Consider the following 22500-nt stretch of genomic DNA (forward strand, 5'->3'; position numbering starts at 1 on the left):
TCTGATGATGAAACCAATTTTAGCACAATGTCAGACGGAACAGATGATGATGAAAGTAATTTTAGCACAACGCCAAAGGGATACCTTTATGAACTCAATTGTGTGTGTGTTCAATTAAATAGTTTTCTCAGCAAATTGTACCTACATCCCTATATACTGTTTTTATATTAGACTTCTTTTCACGTGATTTCCACTGGAGTCTAAACATCAGCTTGTTTACCGTACAGTTTAGACATGGGATCATAAAGTTAGTAAATAGAGCTTACCCGTGCTACTGGTAGCCTATAGCAAAACTCTTTAAAATTAGTTTTTTTTTATTTTCCTCCTTGGTTGGGGATGTAATCGTCTTCGCTGAAGTGAGCACTGCACACACGAAAATCCTTGATTCTGGATATTTTAGCTCCCGCAGAGTAGCCGATGACAACCAGCCAAAGCTGTCTCATTACAGCTGATCGGAACGTGCACACTGTTGACGTCGACAGCAGCGCGGATTGATAGAAATGGAAAGAAAATAGTGCCGATTAAAACTGAGGTATGAATTTTGTCTGGCGTGTTTTTTGTGATGTAAATTAATCAAGCTTTGAAACGCAAATACATTTTTTCACGTAAAAACGCACAGTTTTGTGGCCCCGGAAACTAACCAGGACTACTTTCTTGAAAAACTTCCAGCGGCCAGAACTCTGACCAGGGAGGTGACCACAGAGCGGGTCAGTGTGTGTGCACTATAGTGCTGGTAAGGATTGCATACAACCTCATGTCTTAAATGGGCGAACTAACCCTTTAATGTGACCGAAGTCTTCTCACTGCACATCCATAAACCTTCACAGTCCAACAAAACACATTTCTTCTCTGTAGAACTGGATGGAAACTTTCAGTTCATTTATGGCCTTTTATTGATGCACTTTTATTGAGAGAGGACAGGAAGTGAACGGTAGAAGAGGGAGGAATGAGATCTGAAATACTGCAGATGGAAATATTCTTCATGTTTATGTTTTTTTTAGCTAGGCTATATGAATATTTGAATTGTTATATCTGACTGTTAAGCAGCACTAAAGTGCAAAAGGACATCACAGCACATCATTTATCTAATGTATTGTATTTATACCTATATTGAGACTCATTATTAATAAAATCATTGTGTTTATTTGTTTAGAGATCACATTTTTGAATTGGGAAAAAAAACAATAATTAGGATAATTAAGACATTATTAATTTCTGTTCTTTTTCCGTAAGGTTTAATTATTTAAAATAATTTCCCCAAAGGTCCAAGACCACTAGTGAAAATGTTTTTTTGTGTGTTTTCTTAGTTAAACACTAATTGTTTCATTACAGATTATATTATTAAAATATGAGTGGACAATCTGAGTGAAAAGTTGAACTAACATTTACTAACATATAAATGCAAGAGAATCTTAAATGTTTTTTCTTCGTTTTGTATCTTTTGTTTAAAATATTCTGTATATGATTTTTGAGATTTAATTTTTAGATGAAAGTCAGAATTGAAGAAGTGGCTCTTTGTATCAATATTATAGTAATTCACTAAGTTTGTTTATCGATTTCCGTAAAATCAAAAAAACCATACAACTTTAATATTTTGAAAACTTTTTTTTTTCCAAAAAAGGCTTTGAAAAAGGCTTCTTGACAAACTTAAAAATTTGGGTTAAATTTAATTTAAAGTCCCCCTGTAGTCAATAAGTGTATCCCTTAAAAAACATCTTTGATCACCAAAATTACATTTGAAAGTTTTTTTCATTGAAAGAAATTCTTCATGCCTTAAAATAAATATCTTGAATGTAACTCGACACCCTTGCCTCATTTAGTATACGCGGTTCTATGAATATGCAAATGAGCCCCGCCTCCACTCACTCACTCACTCAGAGATCCACTGGTTGACGATCACACGTTGATCTGATTGGTTAAGGTAGTTTGTGACGTCAGAAACACCAGCGATTTAACCGTGTTTTTGAGACTGTCTTTGGTTCACTGCAGTTTTAAGCAGAAAATACTCAGCAATGCTGTCCACTTATGAACTTACACATGGTTTGTGTTAAAGCAGATTAAAAACACCACAAACACTTGATTTTCACCACAGGGGGACTTTAACTTTGTATTCCAATTAGAATCACAATCCTGCATGCCAACTCATATTCAGGATGTGTAATTTAAAAGGCATTCTTCAACTCAGTTGCACAGCCCTGTGATCATCAACACTTTCGCGTGAACGAGTGCGTCTAGAGAAAAGGAAGGCGATATATTTCAAAGGAACAGCGCAAGAAGATTGATAGATAGAGGGAGTGAGAGGAGGTCATGTTGTTTGTTTTCATTTGCAAAGGTATAAAATATGATGCAGGCTGACAGATTGCTCTAGCAGAAAATGGAAGGGAAAGTTTTCGTCTCTCAGCCAACCACAAAAGCACCCGCCTCCCTCCCTCCCTCCCTCCCTCCGTCATTCCTCTCCCTCTCCCTCTCCCTGTGTTGTTGTGGGCTGAGCTAAAGCTGAGGCGAGTGAAGCTTGTGGAGACTCCGTGTGTTCGCTGACACTTGCGAGTCCTGACAGTTTGATAAAGCTCATGAACTCGGACAGCAGAGAGGTGATGACCACTGCAGACCAGCGCTGGAGCCGCTTGACTCGACGGAGAGAACACAACACGACAGATCCAGTTACTGGGAGAAAACCAGTTGGCTAGAGTGACAGCTACACCTGAAACAGAAGTCTAGAGTCCTTGAGACTTTCTATTGTGAGTGATAGCTTTGGCAGCCGTGTCAGACTGACTGGAGGACTGTGTTTGAGTTGGTCATCGTCTGACAGCTCGAGACCTGGACGTGATGTTTGACTGTGTGGAGGCTCTCGGGGTCGGGGCCAGACCCCTGTTCGACGTGAGCGCGCAGAGTTCATGCATGCTCAGGAAAGCCAGCTCCTTCTTCCCTGCGCTCGAGTCCTTCTCATGGAGCAACAGCACGAGCCTGCAGTGTAAGTGTGCTGAGTCCCACTCACTCCAGCTGTGTGTTCATATCTGTGTGCTGTTCAGCATGAGCATTAGTTATTCTCGGAGTGTGTGTGTGTGTGTGTGTGTGTGTGTGTGTGTGTGTGTGTGCGCGCGCGCGCTCAGCATCTTGTCATGTGCTAACTGGCTTAAATGCTACTTTTGTTAACTTCCTACCTTTTTCCTATAGTCGTCGGAATAAATTTACTGATGATGATGATGATGATAAGATGCTGATACATAATATGAACATTTGCATAATATGAATATTTCTGTGATAGATGCTTAATTAGTGATGATAATGACAACAATTATAAACAGTCGTTGTCCTGCAAAATTGACGTTATTAATAGTGGATCAGACAGTTCTGTACATGTTTCATACTCATATCTGGTTGAAACAGTAAAAAATGAACATATAAATACAGGCCCAGGGCCTGTAACCTTTAAGTGTACGCAGAAAAAAAGTGGTAAAACTATGACACGTAAAATATTATATCATTATCCTGATTATTAAAGAAAATATGTATTTATGGTAAGCCTATATGGTAATAAAATAAATATATGCAAATATGAATAATGCACACACTAGTTTTAAATAATGCACAGAAATAATGTAGCCTACATTGTAATGTATTATATCTTTTCATAAATATCAGGGTTTTTAGTGCATTATACTTTCATATAGTATTATAATGTATTATAACTGTGGTTAAAATTATTCATGATATCATACAATGCCTTATAAGGTGCATTACAAAGTATAATTAATTCATTAAAGCACTTTTATAATACATATATATACCGGTATATGCAGGCTTCAAGTCAAATAATCTCTCTCTCTCTCTCTCTCTCTCTCTCTCTCTCTCTCTCTCTCTCTCTCTCTCTCTCTCACTCTCTTTGTGTGTGTGTGTGTGTGTGTGTGTGTGTGTGTGCGTTCACTCAGAGTCTCTCAGCATCATTTTGACCTTAATGGATGTCTTTAATTATTGAATTATAAATACAATGAGCTCAATTAAAGGATTAGGGAGCCGATGGGACAGAAACCAGGAGAGAATGGGAGGATTAGAGGTTTTTCTGCTTAACTTTTGCCTCTCTATCATCAATCACAGGAAAATCCTTTGGCAAGTTCATTCAATATGGAAATGCTCCACATTTATAATGTTATTTAAATGTCACGTAATGAGATAGTTGTTTAGTTGATAGTAAATAGCTGAACTGAAATGTGACAGTAAGAGTTGTGATCATCTTAGTGCAATGAAAAATATATTCAGTGTCCTTAATATTGTCTCCATCTTTGTCCAATCATTTGAAATTCATTCATTACATATTTCAATGAAGAAATATTGACTCTTGCGATGTCTGTCATCAAGTGTAAAGCACACTCAGGGAACTAAAAAGAAAAATACAGAAACAAGAGTCGTATTTAGACAAACGAATCACAGCCCATGTGTCTGAGTCTTATTGTATGTGCGAGTGGATTTCACACGGTCCTGCTGGAATTTGCCTCAGTGCCGTAATGCCATTTTATAGCCAGACTGACTGCTTGAAAGAACATCGCACCCCACAACAAGGCCCAGCTCACAATCAGCCTTTTACAATAGTCTGAAGTGTCTTCTCAGAGCAACAGCTGAGTCCACTTCTCCAGCTAAACTTGAACTTGTTCGCTTTTGCTAGTTCATTACCCTTAGTAGTGATGCACGATATATCAGCCACCATATCAGTATCGGTATCCGATACATGTTCATTTTTAATGTTATCCGGCCCAATAAGAAAATCTGGCCGATATATTAAAGCTGATAAATAATGGATTATTTCCTTCAGCTGAGACACTTCAGATGCGAGTTTGCTGTGATGGTTTTGGATTGCTTGAAATATGATTGGAATCACTTAAAAAAGAAAAATACAGTCAAATACATGCACAGCATAAGTTGGTCATATAGCATAAGTTTGTCATATAGCATAAGTTTGTCATGACTTTTAATGGTGAGACTTGTTTTTGTAATCAGGCTCTCAAAAATGATGTAACAATTTGGATTAAGGTTTATCGACCAATATATCGGTTATCGGCTTTCAAATATAACAAGTTATCGGTATCGGGCAAAATGTTTATATCGGTGCATCTCTAATACTTAAGATATTTTGTTGTAGAAAGGTTGTTAATAACTCTTAGTTCGAGTCTGCTTGTTCAGTTCATACATTAGATGTAAGTTTAGTTTCCTCTTTTGACTGTTGGTTGTGGCTGGATGTTCAAGCGTCAAACACTTCAAGGCCAAGCGTTGTTACTAAATGCAAAGTGATTTACTTTGGTTTGCTAACACTGCTGGACTAACATGTATGCATGGGTTCTTCATCGTGCTCTTTGACCAGTTCGGTATCTCTTTAAAACAGATTGTGAAGTTTTGTCAGGCTGAAGTTCATGTCTGAAGTTCTGGATGGTTGTCTGGTCGGTGGCCAGTTGCTTTCGTCTCTGGGTTGTGTGGGGTGTAATAATGTGAAGGTGGCTGGGGAGGGGGTGGCCAAATGTTGGTTCAGCTTCATCCTGAAAAGGCTAAATAAAAAGGGTCAGTTTATGAGGTCCTATAAAGAAGAAAGCTTTGTGTGCATGCAGTTGAATGAAAGGGGCAATCCAAGTTTAACAACTTGCTTCTAAGAAAGACAGCTCCTGTTTTACCAGTCCACCTTCCTCCCAACAGGACATGTGTTGGTCCATGTGTGCCGGAGATGCTGAACAAAATGTCTTTTAATGCTACAATGTCTGTTTTCACCTTTTTCTTTCTGGGTCATTGCATTTCAAGAGCTCCACAAATTATAAAGTTAGTTGTTTTTAAGGATTACCGTTTATGTATTGGTATTATAAAACCACTATTTTTTTTTTTTTTTTAAAACCTGAGCTATGATATTGAGGTTTCTGTAAACATCTGTATAGCCCAAAGTTTGTTGTGTGCTATGACACAAAGATGGCCGCTGTGGTTAAACCAAGCAAAGTACAAATAAATACAAATACCTTAAGATAATCACTCAAATAAAAACAAATAAAAAAATGTAGACACTTGAGATGGATTGTCAACCAAACAATGAAGTCCATAGAAACGAGATCTGCATATGCAAATGTCTCACAAAAAATGCTTTTATTTAATAATAGCCACATACATTCAGATGTTTCCTCTTCAGTCAGGACTTACCACTAAATCATTCAAACAAACATGTCGACATATTTATCAATAATGATCAGTAATGGCTTTATAAATGGGTTAAATAATAGATTTAAATATGTGTGTGCCAGATTAGGTCTGACAGACCGCTTTATTTATTTATTTCTCATTTGTAAAAAATGTTTTTATATATTTCAACTTAAATTTTTAAGTATAATCAACATGGTTGTACACGTCATTTAAACGTCATTATATTAAGCTGATTTTTTAATCTTGTATAACTTATACAAAGTTTAAATTGCTTAAATTATTTCGATAAGTTACAGTATTGTAAAAACACAAGTTGCCATGATGTACTGATCATACATTTTTATTACAGTATCTACAATACACTAAAAAAATTCTAATTAAAACTTTTAGAATAATCAAATTGGCCGTACAAGTCATTTCAGCTCATTAAAAAAAATAATATATATTTATATATATATATATATATTGCCTATAAGGAAATATTGTATAACTAACTAACTAACTAATTAACTAACAAAAGGTTAAATTATTTTGATGAGTTAAAGTAATAGGAAAACATATGTTGTCATGAATTGATCACATCCCTTTTTTCTTTTTTCAGTGTGTTAATATCCAGCTGGTGCTCATGGTCATATGCAGACAGCAGAGCAGGTCGTGTGCATTAGTGTGTTTAGTATGTAGTTTCAGATTGTTACAGGATTAAACAAGCTTTTAGTCTCTCCAAAGACTGTGGCCTTTGTTATGTGTGTCTCCTGTGAATGTGAAAACAAGAATCGGCTCAGTCCACAGGCATGAGCATTATGTGTTCTGAAATATTTAAGGGTGTTATTTTCAAAATGGTGAAATGCCAGGGCAGGGAAAGCCTGTGTGCGTGTGTGTGTTTGTGTGTGTGTGTGTGTGTGTGTGTGTGTGTGTGTGCGTGCTTGCGTGCGTGTTTGTTAGTTCACCAGGAAAATACAAAGACATGCAAATAAATCACCCATAAATGTGTGTGTGTGTGTGTTGCCTGGTGGTGGTCATCGGTTCAGGGTGTTTCCCTGTATGTGGCCAGAGACTCCCGAGACCCAAGCGCTATAGATAACCCTGATCTAAACCCTAGCCCTAAAACAATCTTATGCCAGGTTTTATTACAAAAGGATATCTAAGTACGCACACGCACACACACACACGCACACACACGCACGCACGCACACACACGCACGCACACACACGCACACACACGCACACACACACACACACACACACACACACACACACACACACACACACACACACACACACACACACACACATAATTAATAATTTAATGATAGTATTGATATTTCAAACATGTATGAAAGTAATTGTGCATTCAGTGCTAAGTATCCAGTAGTCTAAAGTGTCTTGCAGATCTTCAAAGAGATCTGCAAGTAATACGGAAAAATTATGTTTATTACTATTAACACAATATTGATGTAAGTGAATGTGACAGCAATTTAGTTGATTGCATTTAAAAAAACGAGAATAACTTGATTGCTGCCTTTCGCAGAGTATGTTTGTTAAACTAATACGATGTTACACTATTATAACTATTACTGTCCTAAAAATTGTTACACCAAAAAACAATAGCAATTTGTTATTTAAGGATAAGGAAATCAAATGAGGTTTTAATGCTTCAATCCCATATCACATGTTCAGAAGCGTCCGAGCGTCAGGTTTTGGAAGCAGAACTGAGTTGACCCAACCTGTTAAATCTCTCAGCAACGCTTCAAGTCGAATGTTGGTGAGATGTTACAAAATCTAACAACATGCAGAAAGCCTGTAAACCCACTGTCAGCATTTGACTAAAAAAAGAGTCAGAACAAATACTGTGTCTTACCAATGTGTTTTTTTCTTGAAAAAAAAAAAAGAGAAAACAAGTACTGTTTAATGTTTGCTGTATTCAAATACATCCGCACAACTGATCCTGCACGGTTTCTTCTTCATTCCTATATAAAACCAGTTCACTTCAAATCTGTTCAAGCACTATTTGGTTTCGCTCCATATTGGAATTCAGAACATCAAGAGTTTCATGAACGCCTTTTGTAGTTTTTTGTGACTCAATCATGCAGTTCAATCCATCCACACATACGGTACAACCACGCAGAAGAAATGAAAGAGCCATTCATCTCGGCCCTCAGTCTGCAAACCACGATGTGTGTGTTAGGATCTAAAATATGCATGACAAATCTATGAGCCATTTTGCATTTTGCTTTAAAAACAACATCCTTTTTTTGTGTGCCAGTGCATTCATTATCACATGGGGAGCACTTTATTTTGTAGTCGTGATCTGCATGCACACACTATATACTTATTTTAATAACTGGGTATTAACCTACTTTGGGTGAGTACTCTGTAACATACTGGAAAATAATGTGCAAGCAAGACATTTGTCATATTTTAACTGATTACAAAAATATAAGAGAGCACTGTAAACCCGAATTTCAAGTTAAGAACAATTAAAATGTACGAGTACATTATACATACAATTAACTTAAAAGAAAAACTTCATGTGTACACTTTTATTAGTATAAACGTAGTTAGCTTTAACAAGCTAATCTGCTAATATGCTAATGTGCTAACATATTAGCAATAGTATGTTATACAGAAGCACTTGCTGTACGAATGCACCAATTTAAAGGTTTATTTGCTCTCAGATCAAGATCATGCACCACTCGTCACCATGATGGTAACTATCCTAAAACCAACATTAACAGAAATTCTTCTAAATTAGCATAACAAAACATTAATCACTACTAAATCTCCCACTTAACATTAATCCTACACAAAAAAAAAACACATTATATTACACTTAATTTTAGCATTTACTCTCCCTTTCCAGTGCCATCAGCAAAGCATGCTGGGAAATAGACATCCCAGACGTTTCAGTGAAACTTAAGTTCGTCTAAATTAAAATAAATAATTTTAAAAAAACTCAAAACAATGAAACAGTTCAGTTTACTTAAAATATATCAGTTCTGTGAACTTGAAAGAAAAAGAAAGTGCTAAATACTCAACGTGCTAAACTTAATTTAAGTTTGTCCTACTCAAACCAATTCATTATTTTGAGCGTTAGGGTTTACAGTGAGGAAAAGATGAACTGAGAAATAAAGTAAAGAAAAGATGATAAATTGAAGATATAAAACGTGATGCACGCTAGATGTATTCTGTTTATCACATGCTGGAAAAACTATCCATTTATACTTGTATATAATGTGTACTCATACATATTTGTATGTTTGGATAGACACAAGCATCCTTTGTACAAATATAGTGTATGTAGTCATATTACGTGATGCTTCTATTGAGTGATGATTTGCTTCTTTCTGATGATGTCAGAACCAGTTTACTCCTGGTATAAAGATGATTGATCACCAGTAGACGAGGGAGACACATTCCCGTTTACACCTGGTGTTTTTAATCCGTCTCTTTTGTCCACTTTCAGACACTTCTGAAAAGAAGTTTGACAAAGTTTAAATCCCGTCTGGCTAGCGTGGTGTTCACGCTTTCAGTCAGTATGCGGAGAGAAGACCGTCTTCTGCTGTTCGAACGCATTTGACTGCATGAGCATCTGCAATATGAAAGTAATCCGGTCGAATGCGTTTTCGACTGCCTCTGGAAGTGGTTGAAGGTAAACAAGCTCAAAATGTTTTAGACCCTGTTTACTTAGTGTCGTCCACTTCGATCCGATCGAACAAAACACATCTTATAGGGGTGGTATAATGTCCTTTTCACAAGATGTAAAATAAGTCTTTGATGTCCCCAGAGTGTGTGTGTGAAGTTTTAGCTCAAAATACCCCACAGATATTTTTATATAGCATGTTAAAATTGTCACTTTTTGAGGGTGAGCAAAAACGAGCAGTTTTTGTGTCTGTCCCTTTAAATGCAAATGAGCTGCTGCTCCCGGCACAGGGGGCGGAGCTACAACAGCTGTGTGTGTGTGTGTGTGTGTGTGTGTGTGTGTGTGTGTGTGTGTGTGTGTGTGTGTGTGTGTGTGTGTGTGTGTGTGTGTGTGTGTGTGTGTGTGTGTGTGTGTGTGTGTGTGTGTGTGTGTGTGTGTGTGCACTGAAAATTAAAAAAACACGTAGTCTTTTATGTTCAAACCTGAGTCAGACAATGATGGAGAGATTTAAGAAGAAGTGACAACATGTAGAAGCAACAGGACATTTCTGAATGGTTAGTTGATGAATTTATGTATTTTATGTGGAGTTAATTGTCTTCTAGTCATTAATTAGCATATTCTGTCATGATAATCTATGAATCACGTTCCCGGGGGCGGAGTTTATGTAAATTTTAGGGTTGGTAATGTCACTAACCCTGAAGAAGCTCATTGTAGTTCCTACCAGCCGTTTGTTGTAGTCCTTAAAAAGCGATTTCTGTAAAAGCAAATATCTCCATTTGCTTTGAATTTTGAGCGTTGTAACTTTGCAGATGTTGTGTATGATCAAACAGCAACATTACACACTAACTACAGTTAGAAAAGTCATATCATTGAATCGCAGGTGAACAGGAGCTCACAGAGACTGCATCGCCTGATAGTGTTGCTGAGTTTGCTGAAAGTTAAAGTCATGGGCATTATCAGTGTTCGGTCAGCTCTTCCATGCAATCTGAGCCAACAGAGAGAACCTGGATTGTAATGCTGAAGCCCTCGACTCCTTTACTGATAAAACCCGCATCACCTTTCCCTGAGTTTGTTGTCTAAACAGTGCAGACATACAGCAATCTGCAGAAATGTGGACTGAGACCACTTACAATACAATCGTAACAAATAGATCCTTCTCTTTGTGTGTAATTCAGTGCTTTAAAGCGCCCCTATCATGCATTTTTTTTTAAATTACCTTTCATGTGGTGTGTAATAGAGATGTTTGTGACTGTAAAAGATCTGCAATGTTTCAAAGTGCAGAATCGAGTCGTCAGTAACTCCAGTCTCACTTCCTGCTGAATCTGCGCAGGTTTGTAACAGATTTGCATAATGCCAGTCTATGTTCTTCATTGGCTGCCGTGAACAACGTCTACTTTGACCCTCAAACGCTGTAGTTTATCTGAGACTGGAAGAGTTTGTGTTGTTCATGTGGAGAAGACGCTGTTTTCTGCTGACAAAGCAAATCCACTTTGATGAGATTGATACGGTAAAACCGACGCCATCGTCACTGTTCGTATCACTGAGTATCAAGAGCTGAGGAAGAGTTGAGATTCAGATATGAGCGTTTTGTTTCCGACACGGTCAACCAATCACAACAGACTGGGCCGTCTGACCAATCAGAGCAGAGCAGCTCTCAGAGAGGCGGGGTTTAGATACTGAATCCTTGATGAAGCGTTTCAGACACTGAGAATAGAGCTGACGCTGCAGTGGAGATTATGAGGAAATTAAAGTGTTTTTTGAGCTTGGATGCGTGTAAACCTGTAGGAGACGCCAAAAAAACAAAAACAAAAACAGGAATTTTTAAAATGGCACATTAGGGGAACTTTAATGGAAGTCTATAAAATTAATTCCAGTTGAAAAATCAGTTCTGAAAATCTGATTATGCTGTCAAGTGCCAATTCAGACAATAAAAATGTATTTTAGTTACCGGCTTCTTCTGAAAACTCCACCTGCTTCACTTCAAAATCCACCATAGACCACTTCATGTATTCTCCACGAGTCATGTCAAATATAACAAAGAGAGAAACTGGAATGGGAACAGAATAGCATTCCTTCTTTCTTCCCCTTTATGTCTGTCAGTCATTCCTCTGGTGGCGCCAGGTTTCCACTCCTCCAGCACAAAAGAGGCTGATGTTTTCAGAACCGCTCTGTGTCACTCAAGTATTGCTGCCATATAAACACATAAAGCCAATTCAGACCAAGTTACTACATAAACACAGTGATCAGGTTGCGTTCTCACCCACTCGCTCGCCCATCACCCCGACCTTGTGTTTCACAGAACATTATGTGCAAGAACTATACGTCCATCGGCATTCCAGCGACCTCGAAGTCTTGCATGACAGAACCACACACAACAACACACACTATCAGTGCTTGATCCTATTACCTACTGCATAATGCACAATAATACACACATGCATCAGACTGATGTCTTTTCCAGCTTTATGAGAACTGCTTTTTTAAGATGGTGTGTCAAGTTAAAATTAGTTCAACTTTTAAAACCGTGTCTTGTGACTCTGCGTTCTGTTCCATTGCGTCTGTTTGTGAACACAAGAATGTCCTGTGTGAACACACACTTGTATTGTAAGAAAAAAAAAAATTCTACAAGTTACACAACAGACTGTTATACTTTATAATAAGTCAATAAGCGAGTCATATTTAAATGAGACGATTAGGAATAGGCCTGTTCAGTATGACGTACAATCTCAAGGTCTTAGATCATGTCGAATTTGAACAACTAATGTTTACAGTTTTCTGTAAATAAATAAAAAACGACATTTTGTGCCTTATTTATGAAACAAGAACAGAATGAAATGTGTATTCTTGCATACACATTTTTAAAAGTTTGGGATTTTGGGCTGTGTTTATTTGATCATACATACAGTAAAACCTATAATATTTTGAAATATTATTACTAATTAAAATAACTGTTTTCTATATGTGTATGTTGTAAAATGTAATTTATTCCTGTGATCAAAGCTGAATTTTCAGCATCATTACTCCAGTCTTCAGTGTCACATGATCCGTCAGAAATCAGTATAATATGAGGATTTGCTGCTCAAGAAACATTTATGATTATTATTAATGTTGAAAACAGCTGTGCTGCTTCATATTTCCGTGGAAACCATGATGCACTTTTTCAGGATTCTCTGATGAATAGAAAGTTCAAAAGGACAGCATTTATTAGATTTTTTTTTTCTTTAAAGTCTTTACTGTCACTTTTGATCAATTTAATGCCCAAAATAAATGTATTAATTTCTTTGAAATGGTATAGCGTAAGTATATATTTATTAATGTATGCATCTGTTTAATAGTTTACACAGAAATGTGCTTTTGCTTCATGTATTCGGTCCATTGAATGCATTGTTCCTCCTCTCACAGCCTTGTTTTCATTCCAGTCAAATTAAATATGGCGTCTACCCGGAATAAGGTCCATATATTTTGAAGTTCGAATATCTTCTGTTAACAAAAAAAAAAAAAAAAAAACTGGGTTGTGACTTTGGAACGTCTCGAGCGCAGATTTCCGTGCTGTTTGGAAACCAAATATCCTTTCATAGTTTGCCAAATGTCAGATCATCAGTGTGGCATACTTTATCTCCGCTGAGGTCGCGATTCGATCGCTGGCAGCATCTGTGTGACTCTCGGTTCACGTTCATGTCTTGAGAAGCCAAAGCCAAGGTCAAAGTGAAACTCACCCTCTCTCACACATTCTTCATCCGTCTCCCACAACCCCCTGGTTTTTATGAGACTTCTCATCTATACCGTCTCTCATTTTGCTCTTGTTAAACGGTGCCCGTGGAGGGACGGAGGGAGGAGAAGAGCGAGAGAATGAGAGGCACATTTGGGGGATTCACTCCATTCAGTAGGAGGAATGGGCAATAAAATCTGCCCCGTTTTAGCTGTTTTTCTCTCGTTTTTTACAAGTGGAGAGTGAGGGACAGCTGGTGCTGGTGTGAATGGCTGGCCAAGGTGACTCTGCCAATAAAGAGCCGGTCAGGCAAGCCTCGGGCTTCGGTCAGACCACAGACGGGCTTTACGGGGCATCTCGAGACTGGACCTCTAGTAAAACGCCAGTCATCCAGGCCTGAGGAATTTAGGGTCCAGGAAACAAGAGCATGAGGGGGGAAAGGGTGTCTAGAGGTGAAAGTTGACAGCGTGGACGTACACAAAATATACAACACTGGATTCACACGGTGGTGTTTAAACTGGGCAAAGCGTGTTATATTATATGTTTGCGCCTGTATGGCTGCTTTCCAGGATGTTTCTGAAACTGACTGGTGCCATTTGGGCGCGTGACAGCGAGGTGAACACATGCTGAGGTGTCAGTCAAAGCGCGTTAGTATCATCCAACACTTTACAAAAGGGTTTCTATTGGTTGTGCGATATTGAAGAAAAATGTGATATGCGATAACTCCTTAAATAATGCGATATTCGATCTGCGATACGATAATGCTTAAAGTGTGTATAATAAACTTAAATTATTTTTAAAATATATTTTAAATGATATAACCTACATGTGTTTCACATTCTTTGTATGACAAGAAAACATCCTTATAACTTCTGAAAGTGAACATCAGTGTTTTATAGCATACGAAGTGTTATTTTAACATCAGTGTAAACCACAGGGTTTCAGGTTATCCTACATTAGGTTTATTTAATAAAAGATACTGAATCATAAAATATAAAAATAAAACATTGCTTAGTTTTGACTGTATGAATTAAATATATCCTGATACTTATTAAAGCTAAAAAAAAAACGTATTTTGTTCATGACCCCATTTTTTGTACGCTGTTGCGATATGCATATTGCGATATATACATTTGCGCTATTTCGATAAATTCGATATATTGTGCAGCCCATTGCTACAAAATTAACTAGTAATGAACAATAATTCTACAGCGTGTCTTAATGCACTGTGAATAACACGAACACACAATGATCAATTGTATTTGTATCAACTATAACATATTAGGGGTGTAACGGTGCACAGAAGTCACGGGTCGATACGAGTTCGATACAACAGGAAAAGTCATTCACTCATCTGTCGTGTTCATTTTTCTCCTCTCTTCTCTCTCAGCACTCAATGTGCTCTCATAATATTTGTCTTTGAGCTCTGACCCCTGGACAGAGGCTTCCTAATGCATTCGACAACTTTTCTCTTACATTCTTGATAAATGAAAGAGGACATATTATTGCCCTTTTTCAAAGTCATGATGTTGTTTTTGGGCTCTACTAAAACAGGTTTTCATGCTTGAATGTTCAAAACCACATTATTTCCCTAATATTTAACATTGTTGCACATATTCTCTTCCTAGTCTTGGGTGTGTTTCCTGAAAGCATCGTTTGCCAACTTCACAAGTTCTGTCATTATCAGCATATAGTTCAGCGAGTCGGTGTTTCCCGAAACCATATTTCCAGCAAACGTTCGCAAACAGCATCGCAAACTTGTGTGTTTGGAAAGATCTCAACCTGTGGTTTGAAGCAGTTTCTTGTTTGCATGACATGTGGACTTGCATAGATCATGCTCTTGAGCAAAATATGCCAGCTGACATTCATTACAATCTATATCTTATACTTTGAAAACACATTTAAGTGACATCCTTTAGTTTGACAAGAGATTTAAAGCACCGTTTCTGAAGAGTGCGCATATGCGAACGTGCTCAACTACATAAGAACAAGCCTGATTGAATATGGAAATAAAGCAAAATAACTGAGAAAAATTATAATTAGTCCTCAGATGCCATGTCTGTAATTTATAGAAAAAGTCTGGCTTTAATTTGATCTCAAACAGATTCATTAAAATAAGTTATTACTCCCACCACCTGTGTGACATCATTAACCAGCGGTTGAACGACTAATTTGTGACAATACGGTCTCGGAAAACGGCTAATTGATTTCTTCAACTATGCATCGTACTATAGTTAAGTAGCGAGTTACATTGTTGTACGGGAAACGCACCCCTGTTTACTTCCTGTCTCTATGAAGCCCCTCCTTCTGAAAAGCACACTGTGCTCTGATTGGTCGGTTGGAGCAGTGTGTTGTGATTGGTCGAGCGCTTCGAGTGTGTTTGGGAAATGTCCCGCCCCTTACCATAACCGCCAGTTTAACACACTACTAACTAACTCAACCAGGCCCCGCCCCTTTATTCTGCGTACGAATTATTTAAATGAGGAATATTGTGACGTGTTCGTTCCCAGAAGAAACTCGAGACTACAATGGAGGCGTTTCAAGAGTTCAGAAACACGGACACTGATATAGAGAAGAACTGGAGCTGGAGGGACTTTGTAACTTTGCAGAGCTTTTGCTTAAACAGCAACATTACACACTAAAGAAAAGTCAAACATGTAAAAATCAAAAAGCAAAAAAGAAGCATAATAGGTCCCTTTACTATGAATTAAAATGGCAACCCACCTGAATTCAACTCATTATTTTTAACAATGCACCAATAATGTTATATAATCAAGAATGCACCATAAAGTCACCAATCAAAAATACATGACGGTGAAAGTGTCTCTGTTGTTTAAAGAGTAAGTACATGTCCTGAAGAGTGGTGAAGTTATGTTTGCCAGCTGAAGACTTGCCTGTAGGGCTTGAGGATTTGAAAAACCAATAGAGATTCTTGTCTTATAATCATCTGTAAATATCTTGTGGTTTTCTTCCTGATGTTGCAGCGGTGGAGACCCAGAGCACAAGCTCAGAGGAGATGGTTCCCAGTTCTCCTTCTCCACCTCCTCCTCCTCGCATCTATAAACCCTGCTTCGTGTGCCAGGACAAGTCTTCTGGCTATCATTATGGAGTGAGCTCTTGTGAGGGCTGCAAGGTACACAGTTCATATTTTCATTTGTTTTCATTTTTAGTTTTAATTAAATTTGATGAATTAAACAGCTCGTAAACCTACTTTATCGCTAGAAGAAGAAAAAAATCTGTTAAACATTAAAGTATTATGCAATCTTTAAAAAAAAATCTCCTTATATCGAACCTTTTGGCATAAAGGATTCTTTAATTTTGAGTAAAGAACTCTATTCTATAGAGATTCTATTTAGAACCCAAGTGAAAAAAATGATACTTTTGACCAAAAATATGTAAAAATATTGTTTCTCAAATTATTGTTTTTATGGGTTGTTTCAAACCTTACATTTTAATGTGAACATTAATCAAAAAAGCTATTTCTTTTCACAAAGACATTCACAAAAAAGTAAACAGATTATTTATTATAAAGACCATATCATACTTAATCAATATATTTTCTTCAGACAGAATTATACATTATTGTAGATCAATATATTAATTCTGTGGCTTTTTACAACTTAATTTCACTATAAACAAAATCTAAATTAGCTATATATGAAACTTATGTTAAAACTAAAAACATTTTGTTAGTCAAAGTTTAATTTAGTATACTTACTATAAATAAAGATAACTCAGAAATACCTTTTTTAATATGTATCATATTTTCTGTTATGTACCTAAAAAAAAAAAAGAATTTCTGTTACCAATGTTTTGCAAATCAGCACTCTGGTGTTAAGCTAAAATAGTATTTAAACAAAATTGTTTATTTAAATTTTTCAAACTGAACATGATTTTTGATAAGACCAATATTAAAATTCACTTCAAAATAAATGACACATTCACAAATCAAAACCTGAGAATGGTTAATTATGTTAGAATCCAATATTGGCACAAAGATTTTGGTCAAATACAGCATACCATGAAGAGAAATAAGACTCTTACACTGTGTTTACATTATAACAACAGTAAGCAGAGGTCATGGTTTGAGTGCTGCCATCTAGTGTCACTGCAAGTTGAAGGATGTTGATTTGATCCACACATCTGTAGTGCCCTCTGCTGACCGCTCTGGTGAAGTTCATCAAATCTGCTCACTGTCAGAAAGAAGATTTTGAGTTCTTGTCATGACCTCAGCTCCATCACAAAGGATTCAAACTTCTTAAAACGTAAATACTTATATTTCTTTGTTTCTCTCTCTCTCAGGGGTTTTTCCGTCGCAGTATCCAGAAGAACATGGTGTACACCTGCCACAGAGACAAGAACTGCCAGATCAACAAGGTGACGCGTAACCGCTGTCAGTACTGCCGACTGCAGAAGTGCTTCGAGGTCGGCATGTCCAAGGAAGGTAAACCTCAGAGCAGTTCACATCAGCAACTATACACTTCTCAGTTCACATCAGCAACTGTACACTTCTCAGTTCACAACACTGATGAAGACTACAGTCAGTTCACATTATACAGTACAGTCTATGAGTTTACATCAGCAACTACCGATATACACTTCTCAGTTCACATCAGCAACTATACACTTCTCAGTTCTCATCAGCAACTATACACTTCTCAGTTCACAACACTGATGAAGACTACAGTCAGTTCACATTATACAGTACAGTCTATGAGTTTACATCAGCAACTACCGATATACACTTCTCAGTTCACAACAGTAGAAGCAAATTGCGCAAATTGAAGTTGCGAATTAAAAATACGACCATCGTCAATTTCGCGAAAACTCCCATTTATCACAAAAAAGTTTTTACGCTCACATGAGTTTTTTTCAGGCAATTTGAAAAAATAATATTTTGCAAAACTGCAATGGAAACAGTTTTTGCGCATTTACAGTCACCTGACGTAGATAACGCGGTGTGTTTGGACAGAATACAAGACTAAATTCATAAAAGACAAAAGAATTACAGGAATACTGGATTCTAAACCTCAAAAAAAAGCCAAAAATCAAGACCTCAAAGCAGAAATGAGGGAGAAACACCAGAAACTCCTCATATGTGCCGCTCACAAGTACTGTATTTTCTGGACTATAAGTCGCTCCGGACTATAAGTCGGATCAGTCAAAAAAAATCGTCATGAAGAGGAAAAACACATATATAAGTCGCACTGGACTGTAAGTCGCATTTATTTAGAAATTTATTTCACAAAATCCAAGACCAAGAACAGACATTTAATCTGGAAAGGTTATTCAGCTCCACAACAGCACACAGAACAACAGCTGAATAGTGTCCGGTGTGTTAGCGTAACACATTAACAGTTATTCAGCTGCACATTAGCATAAAGAGCATATACCTGGGAGGCTGAATAGGCTAAATTAACATTAGCCAGCGAGTCCAACAAGTTACCGGTAAGCAAGTTCACCAAGCTCCCGATCTCATTCCTCAACACTGAATCCATTGAGTTCTTCCTCGGTGTCGCTTCTGAACAACTCCGCTAACTAGAGCGCCCTCTCGCGGCTGCAGACGGTAATGTTTTCTCTTGGTTCATCTCAGTCAGTATGAATTAATTTTGATATATAAGTCGCACCTGACTATAAGTCGCAGTACCAACCAAACTAAAAAAAGTGTGACTTATAGTCCGGAAAATACGGTATACACTTCTCAGTTCACAACAGTAGAAGCGTTTCCATTACCCTTCAAATTGTCATTTCACAATCGTTTTTTTGTCGACATTTACAAAAAAAAAACCAAAAGTTTTACGCAAATCTGTAATGGAAACGCACCTGATGAAGACTGAGTACAGTCACTTCAAGTCTATGGGTTTACATCAGCAACTATACACTTCTCCGTTCACAACACTGATGAAGACTACAGTCAGTTCACAACACTGATGAAGACTACAGTCAGTTCACAACACTGATGAAGACTGAGTACAGTCACTTCAAGTCTATGGGTTTAAATCAGCAACTATACACTTCTCCGTTCACAACACTGATGAAGACTACAGTCCGTTCACAACACTGATGAAGACTGAGTACAGTCACTTCACAGGTCTATGAGTGTATGTCCAAGAGTCACCTCAAGATAACTCACAGCTGGTTCCAACATGTGTTCTTTCATATACAGTATATTCAACTTGTGTTTGAACACTCATATTATTTTGTGTTGTTGTTCTTCTTTTAGCAGTGCGGAACGACAGGAATAAGAAAAAGAAGGACGTAAAAGAGGAGGTGGTTCTTCCAGAAAGCTACGAGCTGAGTGGAGAACTGGAAGAACTGGTTAATAAAGTCAGCAAAGCGCACAGGGAAACCTTCCCTTCGCTGTGTCAGCTGGGAAAATACACGACCGTGAGTCACTTCATCCTCACACACACATACACACACACACACACACACACACACACACACACACACACACACACACACACACAGACACAAACACACACACACACACACACTGCGGGTCTGCGTGAGATCATGCCAACTGTACAATATTTCACAACATTACACATCCACTGAACCACAGCACAAATAAAGAGTGTTGTTTTATTAAGAGAGAGATTTTTATGAATGAATAATGGGTATCTTTGATGGCGTGACTAACCACAATAACTTTTAATCACATATTTTGCAGTTCACTTAAATTCTGTGTGACAAATGAATCATTAGAAGTTCAGAGAAACGTTTTAGTTTCTCACTTAATTATTATGAGGTCATTGATAGACTTCAGTATGTATACTAGAATTACAAATCTGTACAAATATATTTCAAATATGTCCCACATATTCACGTAACTGTGTAATTGTTTATTTAGTGCAAAAAAAATGTAGAACTAGTAGTAGTAGTAGAGTAAAACTATGAAGCGAATACTAGTATTATTACTACTATAAAACTAAACAATACTCATAATCTCACATTCAAATACAAGTAGAGTATACATACAGAAGTTGTAAGATAACTATTTCTCACATTATATTGACAAACTGTGGCAAGATTTAACAAGCATTATGAGTCCCATAAAAAGTGCTTTAAACACTGAACATTAAAGGAGAACTCCAGCGCAAAATGAACCTTTGGTCTAATTACACATTGTTACCTAGTCAACCGTTATCTGAGATTTGTTTTCATGATTATCGAATGTAAATAGTTTTATCTCTAAAAACAGTTTAGCCTATAACGCTAGTATAACGCTAGTATATGGGGCATTGAGTAATGACAAATAAAAATCGCTTGTTAATACCACTAACAAGGCTCAAAATAGCCCCACACTAACACGCTAGCATAATGAGGGTCCCTACATGCAAACCGAAGCATTGAGAACTGTGTAAGTGTCCAGACAGTTTAATAAGAAGATATTTTATACATACAGTCAACTTCAAGTATACAAGCAGAAGCCATCTTTGAAAAACAGTCTCTATCAGTCGATAAACGAAACACCGATCCAAATGCGCTGGGCCATATGAGATTCTACACAGTTCAGCGCATTTGGATCGGTGTTCCTAGATCGACTGATAGAGTCTGTTTTTCAAAGATGGCTACGCGAAGTTTACTGTATGTATAAAATATCTTCTTATTAAACTGTCTGGACACTGTCAAAGTTCTCAATGCTTCGGTTTGCATGTAGGGACCCTCATTATGCTATCGTGTTAGTGTGGGGCTATTTTGAGCCTTGTTAGTGGTATTAACAAGCGATTTTTATTTGTCATTACTCAATGCCCAATATACTAGCGTTATACTAGCGTTATAGGCTAAACTGTTTTTAGAGATAAAACTATTTACATTCGATAATCATGATAACAAATCTCAGATAACGGTTGACTAGGTAACAATGTGTAATTAGACCAAAGGTTCATTTTGCGCTGGAGTTCTCCTTTAAGCATATGCATCCATTTGGAAACACATAATTATAGTTTAGCTAGTAAGAATTGCATTGTGACTAGTTAAAACCAGACACTTAAACCTTAACTGATAACATACATCTGTCGGTCTATCCATCTATCTTTATGAAATATGAAACATACGTATATGGTCACTGCTATAAATGTTTCTTGAGTGCTTTGAGTTACACTCAGTGTCAGATGAAAGTATAAACTCAGCACCAGATGGGTAATAAAACATTCTCAAATATATATTTGACCTGTAAAAAATAATTTCATAATATAATAATTGCAACTGAACAGGTCTTGAAATAAATTATTACTAGATCAAAGTAAAATCTAAATTAAAATAAGTAAATTAAACTTGAGCCTGGGATTTTTGCATTGTAGATTTCTTCCATGTGAATTATTAGTCACACAGAATTGCATTATTGATATCTGCATTGTGAATTATTAATAGTCAAAATTCTCGACTGGCTAGTCAAAACTGAGATGTGAATAGTAACACTGAATGCTTTAAAAATGCCCTGTTCGTCTGCTATGCATTCACTGCTGCTGTACATCCACACACACTCATGTTTTTATGAACGATCTATCGGTGTGATTACTGTTGGAGAGATATGCTGTATGGGAATGCATGGAGAAGTGTGTGAGTTGTCCCGTTCTCCTCTGTTTCAGAACTCCAGTGCGGATCACAGGGTTCAGCTGGATCTTGGACTGTGGGATAAGTTCAGTGAACTCTCCACAAAGTGCATTATAAAGATTGTGGAGTTTGCCAAACGTCTGCCAGGGTTTACTTCTCTCACCATTGCAGACCAGATCACCTTACTGAAATCTGCCTGCCTTGACATACTGGTAAATACAACACTAACTATATAGTTAATAACTAGCAAAAGTGTGGAAGCGGATAGAATGCATTATTTTTTTAAGTTTTTTGTTTTGATGCAATCTCTTAATTCAGTGCATATGGTGCAGGATTCTGAAAAAACAATGACGTGTTTCTTAATTGTCAACTTCAACTTTGTTAGATTGACTTTGTCTTGATGCTTTGTTTCCTGCAGATGTTG

General features: G+C 37.2%; 1 protein-coding gene across 2 annotated transcripts in view; it reads left to right on the forward strand.

Annotated features, from left to right (window-relative positions):
• The window catches only part of rargb (retinoic acid receptor, gamma b), a 99709-nt gene that overhangs the window by 71608 nt on the left and 5601 nt on the right, over positions 1–22500 (forward strand). Inside the window, exons 1-6 of one of the 2 annotated variants that reach the window (XM_079596689.1) lie at positions 2437–2971; positions 16502–16650; positions 17820–17961; positions 19741–19904; positions 22112–22288; positions 22495–22500. The exon at positions 22495–22500 is cut by the window's right edge and continues 199 nt beyond it. In XM_079596689.1, the coding sequence (XP_079452815.1) occupies positions 2827–2971; positions 16502–16650; positions 17820–17961; positions 19741–19904; positions 22112–22288; positions 22495–22500 (783 nt within the window). In that variant the 5' untranslated portion in view covers positions 2437–2826. Of the gene's footprint in view, positions 1–2436; positions 2972–16501; positions 16651–17819; positions 17962–19740; positions 19905–22111; positions 22289–22494 lie in introns of those variants that run through there. The other variant, XM_079596688.1, reaches the window with a different exon arrangement.

The sequence above is a fragment of the Phoxinus phoxinus genome (assembly GCF_949152265.1).
Source record: "Phoxinus phoxinus genome assembly, chromosome: 22".
In the NCBI taxonomy this organism is placed as follows: Eukaryota; Metazoa; Chordata; class Actinopteri; order Cypriniformes; family Leuciscidae; genus Phoxinus; species Phoxinus phoxinus.